This window comes from Xenia sp. Carnegie-2017, unplaced genomic scaffold (genome assembly GCF_021976095.1).
Source record: "Xenia sp. Carnegie-2017 unplaced genomic scaffold, XeniaSp_v1 HiC_scaffold_13, whole genome shotgun sequence".
NCBI classification, from domain to species: Eukaryota; Metazoa; Cnidaria; class Anthozoa; order Malacalcyonacea; family Xeniidae; genus Xenia; species Xenia sp. Carnegie-2017.
Window position 1 is genome coordinate 3,610,966 of NW_025813436.1, and position 14,421 is coordinate 3,625,386.

Genomic DNA, 14,421 nt, shown 5'->3' on the forward strand with positions numbered 1-14,421 from the left:
ATGACCGTATAATGTATTCCATACTTCATCTTCATTATTTTTATTAACATCTTTAGGCTTCATCAAGATTGTACTGTGTTTTGTATTGTTATAATTATATACTAAATCATCTAATATATCAATCCATTTATATGTTCCTTTACTATAAAAATATTTCCACATTGATGTTTTAAGCGTTTTGTTGAATCGTTCGACAATTGCAGCCTTTTTATCATTTTTAGTAGAGAAGTACTTAATTCCATGTTTCTCTAATAATGATTTAACACCTATATTATAAAATTCTTTACCATCATCAAATTGAGCTAGTAATGGGTAGTTATTAAATCTATCTTTAAATTGACTTAATAGTTTTGCAACAGCTTTTGTCATATTATTTGTGTCTTTCCTATAAACAGGGATAGCAAATGCATATCTACTTAATATTTCAATAGCTGTTAATATCCAATAATAACCATTGTTTTTATACTTATAAGAACCCATATCAACTAAATCCATTTGTATTTGTTCCCCAAGATAGTTTACCCTTGTTTGTCTGAATTTATGTATCCTAATAATAGGTTTATATCTAGTGTATGTATCTTGAGATATTAACCATTCTTTAACCTGTTTTCTACTAACATCTATACCTTCTTCTAATGCTTTCTGATATAGCCGTTCTGCTGATTGATACCCTGTTTTAGGATCATAATAAATATCTCTTAAACTTTGTTCAATTTTAATGTCTTCATCCATTTAACTTACTCAAGATAACATTCAAGTAGAATACTGCCTACATTAACAGGAGTACCATCTTGATCTAATATATTAAATAGTAGCTCGTTAAAAGCTCCTTTTATAATTGTAACTTTAGATTCAATATCATTGTATTCGTAAACAGTACCATATAACGACTGAATTGTTATTACTGGTAAAGTTAAAGCTATATTACTTTTTTTCCCTTCAGGGTTATAATTATAACTTGAATTTACAATATTAGAAGAAATCTGAATATAGTTCAATCCTCTGTTTATATCCACTATAGAAACACCATTTTGTACGATACCTTTTTTAATAGTTTTTATGGTATCATTAAAACCTAACATTTTAATAAGAGTATCAGATAATACTAATACCTTATCATTATTATTAGTTATTTTACAAGTTCCGTTATTTTCTGTCATCTCAAGCTTTACATTAACAGACTCAAGAAACTTTTTAAGCATTTTAAAAGTCCAGTAACCAGCATCTATATTATATTTTGTTGAGCCTATTGTAAAAGCTAAAGTATTATTTAATTCCACATTTTTATATTCCCAATAAACATAAGCTTTTTTAATATATAAATATGAATAGTTAGTTGTTACTATACTTTCTTGTAAGTCAATTTTTTTACGATCTCCGTCTATAAAAACAGTGAACTTCATATATAATATAGCTTATATTATATGTCAGACAAGCAAATCGAAGAAAATGCTATAAAATTAAGTGATGATAATTCAAAACATGTATCATATACAACATGGCCTAAAATATATTTAGAAACAACTAAAACGCCTTCGTTTTCAAATCTAATAGCAGCTCAAAATGGAGATGAAGGTCATAGTCAGGATTATTTCGATCATATGTTACATCGATGGTCATCAAAATTTATTGTAAAACCTACATTTCAAAGGCCGGTAAATGTTGATATCTGTAACTTCAGATTGTATGTCACAGAGAATGATTATTTTATGAGTAATTTACCACCTATAACAGCCACGTGGTCAAGTGAAATTAAAAGTAAAAAAGAACAACCTACTGGTATAAGATACAATATTAAAAGTCATTTAAATTATAAACAAGAAGCATACTATGCTATGATTTGTGGATGTTATGTGGCTTCGTTTCTATCTGGTATTGGGCTTAATCATTTAAATTTTGATAAAAGCAGAATTATACAAAGCCTTGTTAAATACCATTTATATTATCAGATTAAAAAATTTATGAAGCATCCATCGTTATTAGATAAATATGACTTTACGGAATTGAAAAGCATATACCTTATAAAGGTATTTTAAAATTTGATAAAACAATGATGGTTATTATGTTAATTTTCAATATTCGACTACTGATTATCGTAGCTTCATTGCATATCATTCGGAAGGTATTACATTAATCGGAAAAATTCTTTTGCAAGAGAGTATTGAAAGCTTTGTTTATACAATTCTTGGAGCTCAAGCAAATACAAGATGGTCAATAGTTAATCATGGAGCTAAGAGCATGCAAACTCAAAACGTTTTAGGAAATTATTAGAGGATACTATAGTACAGAATGATACGACTGTATTTATATCTAACATGAGAAAAGTATAAAAGACACAAATGTTATTTTAAATATGGCAATCAGCCCTGGTATGATTTTAATACCCAGCCGTATGATCATATTAGATAAAAGATTGATGGGTATAATAATATTTTAACATTAGCTAATAAAAATATGAAATTCGGTATTAATTCTAAAATAAATTATTATGGAGTTAAAAGGAAGAACCTAAAAAGTACATCAAGATAATACACCATCACAACACCTAGATACTCTAGATGAAGTTCATAAAAACCATTAGTACATAAACATACAAAATGATAGTAAATAATCCCCATCAAACAGATATGATTGCTTTACTCGGTATATCAACGCTATCAACATTCATATTAGTTAAATATGTTTTATAATATAATATGAAGAAAGTTCTAGATTTTAATCATATCTCAAGTGAGTTGAGTCAAGAAGAATTTGAAAAGTTAAAAAAATTATATTTGTACTATCACAAAATGTATACCTGTTATAAATGGAAATATAATAAATTAAAGAGAATTAGACTATCATTAAACATGGGAAGTATTTTTCTAGTCTCAACTGGTGGTATTGTTGGTAGCGTAACCCTAAACCCGATAGTTATAGCCACACTGAGTGGTCTAGGTGCTTTAGTTCAAGGTTATATAGTTAAGAGTAAGATTAATAATAACTTAGAAATGTGTAAATTTGCATATACATCATATGAAAAAATAATTATGAATATAAGATCTTATTTAAGAGGATTACCTTATGATGAAGTGATATTTCTATCAGATATAAAAGTTATCGATGATATTATAATAGTAATTGTACTACTATAGATAGTATGGTGAGTAAATATAATAAAAAATATAAAGATCTGTGAGTTATCTATAAGTTATCTATAAGATTATCTGATAGTTATCTGTGAATAAAATCTACAGTATTATATAGCATGACTGAAGAAAATCTAAAAATTACTACAGTTAAAAAAGAGAAAGATCCTATTCGAGTTGAAGCTGGTAAACGCTTAGCTGCTATATCGAAAGTTGCTAAAGAAAAAAAGATGCGAGATAAGATTGAATTAGAAAATAAAAAGAAAATTGAGGATAATAGTTGGAATATTAATTACGGATTTTTATTTGGAGCAGTTGGAGTAATAACCGCTATTGTTAGTCTCTATTATACAAGGAAAAATGATAAAAGGCAGGAAAAATTAACAAACGATAAAGCGAAAGAAGAAACAACTAGTGAAAAACATGTTTTGATACAAAAAAATAAAAAATATAATTTAGACTCATTTGAATAAAATATTTCCTATTATATATGAGTAATACTATGAATAAGAAACAATTTATGAATGAAGCTTTTGATGCAGTGCTTGTGACAACAACTGCTGTAGGTCTTTCTATGGCGTCTAAAAAACTACTAGGTCAAAAATTAACAGATACTGATAATATTAAAGATTTTACAAAATTAGCTATTGCTATTACAACATCAACAATGCTAGTTAAATATGCTCAGGATAAAAAATGGGTCCCTGAGAATCCGTTTAAATCTGTATAAATATATATATGACAAGTGTTATTACTAGTGGAGTTGGAACAGCTTTTGGAGCTGTTGTTAATGGTTTAGGATTTAGTCTAGCAGGCTGGCTATTTCATAAACTTGATAAAAACGGTTACACTGAGGAAATGAAAAGATACCATGATTCTTTAGTAAAACTACAAAAGGCTAAAGAGGCGTTCTATGAAAATGAAGTCAAGCAGCATGATAAAATTCAACAGCTAAGACAAGAACTTCAATATGCTGATGATGATATAGAACTTACGAATAAAGCTTTAGATGCGCTTAGAAAAGTAAAAACAATACATTACAACGGGTTAACATTTCATAGAGAACCACAATTAAATGACTTTTACAAACCATCTAAGAATATGAAAAATATCAATCTATTACAATGGTATTGGTATTATATCTGGATATTTATTATATAAAATTACTTAAAAATAAAATATATAGTATTAGTATATGTATTGTAATAAATTGATTCATAAAGAGTTAGAAGAGTTTTTGGTTACGTAAATTGTTGCTTTTGTAATAAAAGATATGTGATAGTTATATTAATAGATCTTCTAGGGTATACTTATGTTGTGGAAATCAAGAAATTATTTCAGATAATACAAAGAATGTTTGTAAGAACTGTGGTTCTGTTCACTCATATAAGATAGTTAATGAATGGATACCAGAAATTTGGAAATGTCAAAAATCAGTTCATTCAAGGAGAAAATGGTTTTATAATAAACTTAAATTGTGTGTACCTTTTGAATATGTTGAGATGATTACAAATGATTTTATAAAGGTTGTTAGTACTATGATTAAACATAATTTGATACAGAAAAAAAATGTTAGTATGTATAACTATTATATAATACGCTTAGCTAGTAGAAGGGGTATACCATTAAAATACCCTATTAAAGATATGAAAAATAGTAAAACAAAACTGATTTTTGATGATAGATTATTCAATAAAGTATATAAGATTCTTGAATGGGATAAAGACATCAACTGTACTTATTATAACAACTGGATACAGTCAAAGAAATAAAACATTTATAATTATATATGAATCTTAAAGATCTATTAAAAAAGATTAGAGATTTTATTCTATGTTGTAAAAAAACTAGTTCTCATATAGAAGGTGTTTTGAAAAAACATTGTATAAATCAAAAGATAATTTAAACGCACCTTAAAAAAATAAAATATATAGTAATTATATAGAATGGTGAAAGTTATAAAAACAAAGATGTATATAAATTTAAAGGACATGAAATTAATTTAGATTTATTAGATGAAATTATGAAAGATAAAAACATGTATATTAAATCATTAACGTACGAACTTTATTATAAAGACGATATTGATAGATATATAACTAAATATTATGAATTACATACAAATGAGTGGTTATCTTTTTCAAAAGATAGATATAATGTTGAAAATATAAAAAAAATATTACATGTGATGTGTAGTATGAATATTGATTATGAACCTGTTATATTGAATACATTTAAACCATCTAATATTTATACTATTAGTAGTGATTTTTATATACCTAATATATATAATATTAGTAGTGATTTTTATATACCACAGTTTACACATATCACTGAAGCTTTGTTTAATAAATATCATGGATGGGATGATTGTTATTTTAAGTATGAAATCAACAATATAGATACAGATGTTTATGTTATAAAATTTAATTTATATGAATATGGTCCTTATATAACTGCTTCTGGTATTATTAGAATCTATCTTAAACGCATTAAATAACTATTTAAAAAATAAAATATATAGTATTAGTATATATGTGTTCAGATAAACCAATACGAGGAAGACCAAAAATTTATACTAAAGAACAAATCAAACAACATAGGACATTATATATGCTCTCAAAACCATGGTATTGTGATTTATGTAATAAAACATATAGTTTAGCATATAAAACTTTACATCTTAAAACTAGAAAACATTTAATAAATTCAAAAAATTAAAAATAATACAGTTTTTATAAAAAGTTTTAAATATAGATTTATTTCTATAATTAAAATTAATGCGTTTAAAAAAAATAAAAATAAAATATATAGTATATATATGAATAGAGATTATTTAAATCGAAAGGTACTTAAAGACAAACCTATATTATATAATATGCAGAAAATGAATAAAGATAAACCAAAACATAAAGTACTTAAAGACATGAGTATTTTATATAGTATGCCTAATATGAATAAAGATGAACTTCAAAAGTTGACTAAAGACGATTTAATTAAGTTATTATTAAATCAAAAGCCGTGGGTTGAAGTTAATAATACTTCAATTTCCAAACCAGTACAAAAAGTACTATCACAATCCAATATTAAACAAATGACTGTGCAACAGTTAAAAAATATTGCTAAGGAAAAAAAGGTTAAAGGTTATTATAAACTTAGAAAAAACGAAATAATAAAAGTATTAACACCAATCCCAAAACCAAGAACGAGTGTAAAAGATATGGTTAAAGAGTATGAGAATAAAAATAAGAAACCAGTACCAACACCTAGAGTTAAAATAAGAGAAACTAACAATGCTATAAAAGGATACACTAAATCATATGAAATAAGCATTATTAACAATAAAGCACCATTAATACAAATGCAAAGCATAAGAAAGTATCTTACATATTATATTAAAGAAATATTAACATCAATGAAAGGATTAAATATATGAAACGCTTAAGGTAACATTTGAAAAATTTGAAATAAAAGATGGTGGTACAGCTGGTTTTTTAACAAAAGTTGCTTATTTTAACAGTCAAGCTTTAACAATTACAAATAATGAAAATATTACTGAATCACTACAAATTTCAAAACAAAATATATTAAACAAGATTGATAAATTTACACAAGAAGGTTCTGGATGGGTTATTCGCTCTATAGATAATCATTATCTTAATGTTGTTAAATACAAGCCATTACAAGGGTCTTCATACATTAATTTACCTAAAGAACTTAAAACCCTAATAAAGGTTTGATAAATATCAAAAACCATGATAATGAATGTTTTAGGTGGTGCCATATTAGACATATTAACCCACAAAATAAAGACGCACATAGAATTAAAAAATCTGATAAAGAATATATTGAAAAGCTTAATTATGAAGGGGTTGATTTTCCAGTGACTGTTAAACATTATAATAAAATCGAAAAGCAAAACAAAATTAACATTAATGTCTTCGGTTATGAAGATAAACAACCATATCCATTATTCATATCAAAAGAACAATTTGAAGACCATATAGAACTATTATTGATAACTGATAATGAAAACAAACATTATATATTAATAAAAGATTTTAATAAATTTATGTACAATCAAACAAAGCATAAAGAAAGAAAACACTTTTGTATACGCTGTCTTCAATGTTTTAGTTCTGAAAAATATTAAATAACCATATAGAAAACTGTATATTAATAAATGGTATACAATCAATAAAATGCCTGATAAAAATAATAACATACTGAAATTCAACAACTATCATAAGCAACAACCAGTACCATTTGTAATATATGCAGACTTTGAGGCTATTACAGAAAAGATATCTGGTTGTAATCAGAATAATAAAAAATCATTCACCGAAGCCTATCAAAAGCACACAGACTGTGGTTATGGATATAAAGTTGTTTGTTGTTATGATGATAAATTTACGAAAAAAATTCAACTATATAGAGGTGAAAAGCTGTTTACAAATTTATGGAAGCTATGTTAAAAGAAGTTAAATATTGTAAAATATTATGAAAACCCACTTTAATAAACCATTAAAATGACCACTGATGATGAAGAAGAATTTAAAAAGCTGATGAATGTCATATCTGTAACAAAAAATATACTAACAAAGATATTAGAGTTCGAGACCATTGTCATATCACTGGAAAATATAGAGGCTCAGCACATCAAGATTGTAATTTAAAACTTAGAATAGACCCTGATAAATTAAAAATCCCAGTAATATTTCACAACCTGCGTGGGTATGACAGTCACTTTATAATGCAAGAAATCGGAGCTATTGTTAATAAGCATACATACAAAACAAAAAGGTGAGGAAACGCATATGAATATAAATGCTATACCTAATAATATGGAAAAGTATATGGCTTTCATGTTAGGTAACCATTTAACATTTCTTGATAGTTTTCAATTTATGAGCTCTAGTCTTGAAAAGCTTGTTAGTAATTTACCTAAAGAATCATTTAAATATACCTCTAATCAGTTTAAAGGTGAAAACTTAATTTAATGACTAAAAGGTATATACCCATATGATTATATGGATAGCTTTGAAAAGTTTGATGAGAAGTTGCCTTCAAAAAAAGATTTTTATAGTATTCTTACTGATGAGAATATATCAGATGATTCTTATAAGCATGCACAAAAAGTTTGGAATACATTCAATCTCAAAAACATGGGTGATTATCACAACCTGTATCTGAAATCAGATGTTTTATTATTAGCTGATGTATTTGAAAACTTTACGAAAACATGCTTAGAATACTATAATTTAGACCCATGTCACTATTTTACATCTCCTGGGTTGTCTTGGGATGCTATGCTTAAAATGACAGATATTAAATTAGAACTAATGACTGATATTGACATGTTTCAATTCATTGAAAGAGGTATGAGAGGGGGTGTTTCTTATATTTCTAATCGATATGGTAAGGCTAATAACAAGTATATGAAAACATTTGATAAGAATAAACCCTCAAAATATATAATGTATTTAGATGCTAACAATTTATATGGATGGGCTATGAGTCAATATTTACCTACTGGTAATTTCAAATGGTTAACTGAGAAACAGATTAACAACATAAATTTGCTAAATATAAAGAAGATAGTAAAAAAGGTTTAATTTTAGAAGTTGATTTAGAATACCCTGAAGAAATACATCATTTACATAATAATTATCCTGTCGCACCAGAAAAAATTAAAGTAACTAGTGATATGTTGTCAAAATATTGTAAGACAATTGCTTCTAATTACAATATATCAACAGGCTTAGTTTCAAAATTAATACCTACATTACAAAATAAATACAAGTATGTACTTCATTATAGAAATCTTCAATTATACTTAGATCTCGGGTTAAAGTTAACTAAAGTCCACCGAGTACTTGAATTTAATCAATCTCCATGGTTGAAAAAATACATAGACTTTAATACTCAAAAACGAACTAATGCAAAAAATTCTTTTGAAAAAGACTTCTTCAAATTAATGAATAATTCGGTATTCGGTAAAACCATGGAAAACTTACGAAAAAGAGTAGATGTTAGACTAGTAACTAATAAAAATAAATTATTAAAATTAGCTTCAAAACCTACTTATGTAAGTAGTAAAATTTTCAACGAGAACCTTGTAGCTGTGCATAAGATCAAAGAAACACTAACCCTTAATAGGCCGGCATATGTGGGTATGTGCATCTTAGATTTATCTAAAGTATTAATGTATGATTTTCATTACAATTATATCAAGAATAAATATGGTGATAAAGCTAAACTTCTATTCACAGATACAGATAGTCTAACATATGAAATCGAAACTGAAGATGTCTATAAAGATTTTGGGTTGATAAAGATAAATTTGATTTTAGTGATTACCCGAATACCATAAATATAATGATAAAACTAATAAAAAAGTTATTGGTAAAATGAAAGATGAAGCTGCTGGAATAGTAGTTAAAGAATTTGTTGGTTTAAGAAGTAAGATGTATAGTTATATTAAAGACAATAATAAAGGAGATAAGAAAGCTAAAGGAATTAAGAAAAATATTATTAAAAACAAAATAAAACATGAAGACTATAAACAAACACTATTTGAAAATAAACAAATACATCATACAATGAAAACTATTAGAAGTGTAAACCATCAACTTAGTAGTTATGAAATTAATAAAGTATCACTTAGCTGTTTTGATGATAAACGGTATATATTAGATGATGGTATAACTACTAGAGCTTATGGTCATTATTTAAATGATAATTAAAACTTATTTTAATATACAGTTATAATGTGTAGTAAGCATGTAGCGTGGGCCTCTGTTAGAGTAAAATCATACATACCTGCTCCTCATGTTTGACTACATATCACATAACTGTTTGTAATAAGTAATTAATACAAAAGCGATATACAAAAGAATTCAAAATCCTGAAACAATTATTAAAAACACTTTTAACAAAAATTATATGACACTCGCTTGACAGACAAATTAAAAAAACATATAGATTACATATTTTGTACAACATTGTATTATTATACATGCGCTGATGAAATGTGCTGGTTACATTAAACAACCATTGTTGAAAACATGCACTAAGACACGCGCGCTGCTACTGATATTTTAATAACACTTGATTATTAACACTTGATTATTAAAGACGGTTTTTTGAAGAGCATTTCTTAAACCTCTGTTATTCTCGAATATTCTTCGAATATTCTTCGAATCCATGGGAGGCGACCCCAATTTTTCACTTCGTGAAAAATTTTCCCAACGTCGCTAAGAATTATCGGGGGCTCCATCCCCTGCTCGATCACTTCGTGATCTGCGCTGCCGAGCCCCCTCAAAACCAATGCTTTCTTAACATTTGTTTGTAAAGACTGTTTGTAAAATTTAAACGCACCTATATATTTCAAAAACATATAGATTCCATATTTTGTAAAACATTGTATTATTATACATGCGCTGATGAAATGTGCTATTACATTAAACAACCATTGTTGAAAAACATGCACTAAGACACGCGCGCTGCTACTGATATTTTAATAACACTTGATTATTAACACTTGATTATTAAAGACGGTTTTTAAAGAGCATTTCCTTCTGTTATTCTCGAATATTCTTCGAATATTCTTCGAATGAAACCCGATTTTCACTTCGTGAAAAATTTCCCCACCTGGTTTCGAGAATTCGGCATCCATTCCCTGCTCAATTTTAGCTACGCTAAAATCTGCGCTGCCGGATGCCCTCCGAAACGATGCTTTCTTAACATTTGTTTGTAAAGACGGTTTTAAAACATATAGATTCCATATTTTGAAAAGATGTTTTATTAACACTTGATTTCTAAAGATAGTTTTAAAGAGCATTTCTTAAGCCTCTGTCGTCCTTCGGACAAACGGCGAGCCGAAAATTCTAGCTAAAGCTAGAATTTTTACCCACAGGCTCGCATGAATTCTCGGCGATCCCATCCCCCTGCTCAATTTTAGCTACGCTAAAATTTGCGCTGCCGGATCGCCTCCGAACCGATGCTTTCTTAACACTTGATTTCTAAAGATAGTTTTAAAACATATAGATTCCATATTTTTACCCTTTGAAATAATGACTTTTTCACACAGCTTTCACATGACCTTTACTGAGGGACGCCTTTTGAATCATGGTCTTATTTTATGCTGTTATAAAGAAAGTTTTTACTACTATATTGAAACAAACAATTTTTTACACAGCTTTTTTACATGACCTTTTTACCAGAGGGACGTCTTTGAACCATGGTCTTATTTTAAGCTGTTATAAAGATAGTTTTACCCAGGTTATATAGTATAGTACATGGGGATATAGCGCACTTTTAGTGCGCTAGAACCCCCATGTACTATACTACTGAAGAGATAGTTCGCTGAATTGGATACATCATAAGTCTCTGCGTGGAAGAGTTTTCGTTTGACATACAAGGCAAGCAACTCGCCATTGAAAAGTAGATTTTGGTGGAAGTTCTTGTGTGAAGCAACAAAATATGTCTCTTCTCAAAAGAACAAGGTTGTTGCTCAAGCTAAAGTTCTTGATTTGAAAAAACGATGCTTAGATTTTCTTATCGAAGCTTTAAATCAAGTTGAAATGCGTCTACCTGCCACAAAAACATATTCAAAGGATTAAGCGTCCTTCATCCAAGAAAAGTATTAGATGAAGCAACCAGAGCTCCTTTAAGTCAGCTGCCACTTCCAGATCTACGATATGAGAAATTCAACGAGATCGAAGAGCAGTACCGGAAGATCGTTCACCGTGACTGGAAAGAAGATTCAACCTTTGATGGAACTATTCCAGATACAGCGGCTGCATTTTGGTCATGCATCGTCGACTTTCAAACTTCTCTCGGAGACAAGCCATTTAAGCAATTAGCAACGTATGCTTTGAACTGTCTCACTGCTTCGGTAAGCAATGCTGTGGTGGAAGGACATTTTCTCTGTTAGCATCAATCAAGACTAAACAGCGCAACAGAATGAAACAAGAGTTGATGAAAGCCATAATTCGCATTCGCTCAAAGCTTCAGTTTGGAGAAAATTGCTGCGTGGACTTCAAGACAACCAGGCGAATGCTCGAGTGACATTCAGAGTTTATATTGACTCCAGTATTGGTTGTTTTCATCTAGCCTTGTTTACCTGTTTCATTCAACAGATGTCAACAGTATCAGTGTATATAGTTATTGTCAGTCATAACTTTATACTTGCATGTCATTATTATTTAATTTACTTCCTATTGCGAGCCTCATTCATGATTCCTGATTGTCCAAACTCTTGTTTGACGATTTTTGTCAAGCTTACAGGGGGGAGGGCACAAATCCTGCGTTGCTGGTTGTTCAAGAAATTTGGCCTCTTTTGTTGAAATTTGGCCTCATTTTCTACCGTGTTTGGCCTCGAGCATGCGCAGGAACCTGGCAACCCTGTTCTCTTCACCCCTGCCTCATTTCCCATCATAAACAAATACACATTATTATAGTGAGTGATGGAGAATTTTCACTCTGTCTATAATGAAGGCATCGCTTTCTCTTAACAAGCCTCGACCTGGCAAGAAAAGGTAAGCTAAATAATACAAACTTTGCTGCTTAACTTATATCTTTCATAAAAGACGCGTGGATACTACTGAACATACTATATATTTTTATCCGCTAAAATTTCCCTCAGTCCTACATATTTCTTAGCTTTTTTAGACAATTTCACTTCTACGACACAAAAGCCAACACTACAGTCGAATTTACAAGTTCTAGTCAGGTGAGAAATCTGTTGACTTGATGATTTTTGCCCTGGTGTAATTGAGATGAGATGATTGCTTGTCTTATTTGCATTTTGCAAAACTATTGTTCCACGTGGTGTTCGTTTTAGCATTGACATAGTGCTCTCACTCAGATGCACTTCATGAATTGTTGCTGGATTTTTTTTGGATCACCCAATTATCATTAAGAAGTGCACTGTGCTAAACAAATGTTGTTTGCTCTCAAACCCCACCAAAAATTCAAACAGCTTGTTTGAATTTAGATAATTTCTTTACCATTCCGGGAAAGGTTTGCCCCATCAGGGAAGATTGAAATACCTTGATTTTCACGAGCATTGTCCTCTCTAGTGGCATAGCTAGACATCAAGTTTCTTCATGCTATGATAATATTTTGGTGTTTACTAACTGTAAAACAATAGAAATGTGAAGAAAAATTTACACAGCATAAACACATTTGCTGATTGGCTATGCGCCCTCCTCTCACTACAATATTAAAACCTGGAAGCCATTCCATTGGGCTTTTATGGTAATCCAGTTTGGGAAGTCTGATTTTAAATTGTAGGGAATTCTTACACTTGACTTTTTTGATTATCTCTATTATCTCCCTGTCAATGGTTTGCGCTATGAAAATTTACAAAACTATAAAATTTGTTTGAACAATAATGTAAATGTTGCCTGATTTCACATTCTCAAGTTTGCTAAATTAGTTCATATTTTTTTGGTTTTGTTTTAAAAGATCCTTATTTCTACTGAAATAAGAAATTTGACAACCATTTAAATTGACTTTGATTGCAGAATAGTTCATCAAAACAAAGATTTGGAGACAAACATGCTGGACAGTAAGTGTTACAAAGTAATATATAGACACAATGGAATAACAATGTGATGGCTAGCTTGCTTATTTACTCTTGAAATGTACCTGCTCAGATATTCACCATGAAACTTACATCTTTTCATAATATCTGCTTTATTATTAACCCCACTAGTAAGTAAACTTATAGTATTACTACCTTAAGATGTCATTAACACTTGCAATATTAATTGAGCCATTACTATGCACATAGCTGGTCACTTAGTAGTCTTATTGTGGATTTGATGTAAATGTGAAAAACCATTAAATTATTGTTTCTTCTGTTTTATCTCCAGTATCGAGTTAAAGATGGTTATTTTATTTAGATTATGTTTCATTGATTCATTTTATACTTACATAACTTAAGAAGGCTGAGATTATGTTTTTAGCAAAAATTGTTTTCCCTGCATATTTAACGAGTACAAGGAGAGACAAGCTGTCTTATTTGAAGAAGATAGGTACAGTTTGCTTAAAGACTTTGTTCTATGTCCCATGTCCTATGGGTACTGTGGGAGTATGAATTGCTTAAACACATTGCTCTATGTCCAATGCCTTAGGGGTACCTAAGGATTATTAATGGCTTAAACCCATTGCTCCATTTCTAATACTCTAGGGGTATTGTAGGAGTATGAATTGCCAACTCAGTGCTTGTGAAATTTGCTGCATCTTCTGTCAAAACTTTAATTGCTTTGCTTACGTACACGTA

The 14,421-nt window shown here is 29.1% G+C and overlaps 1 protein-coding gene across 4 annotated transcripts in view; it reads left to right on the top strand.

Moving 5' to 3' along the window:
• Window positions 1-12,539: 12,539 nt before the first annotated feature.
• Window positions 12,540-14,421, top strand: part of LOC124453248 (Bloom syndrome protein-like) — a 38,444-nt gene continuing 36,562 nt past the window's right edge. Inside the window, exons 1-4 of one of the 4 annotated variants that reach the window (XM_047004034.1) lie at window positions 12,540-12,670; window positions 12,804-12,864; window positions 13,661-13,704; window positions 14,105-14,173. In XM_047004034.1, the coding sequence (XP_046859990.1) occupies window positions 12,624-12,670; window positions 12,804-12,864; window positions 13,661-13,704; window positions 14,105-14,173 (221 nt within the window). In that variant the 5' untranslated portion in view covers window positions 12,540-12,623. Of the gene's footprint in view, window positions 12,671-12,794; window positions 12,865-13,660; window positions 13,705-14,104; window positions 14,174-14,421 lie in introns of all 4 variants that reach the window. The other 3 variants (XM_047004025.1, XM_047004046.1, XM_047004040.1) reach the window with 3 other exon arrangements.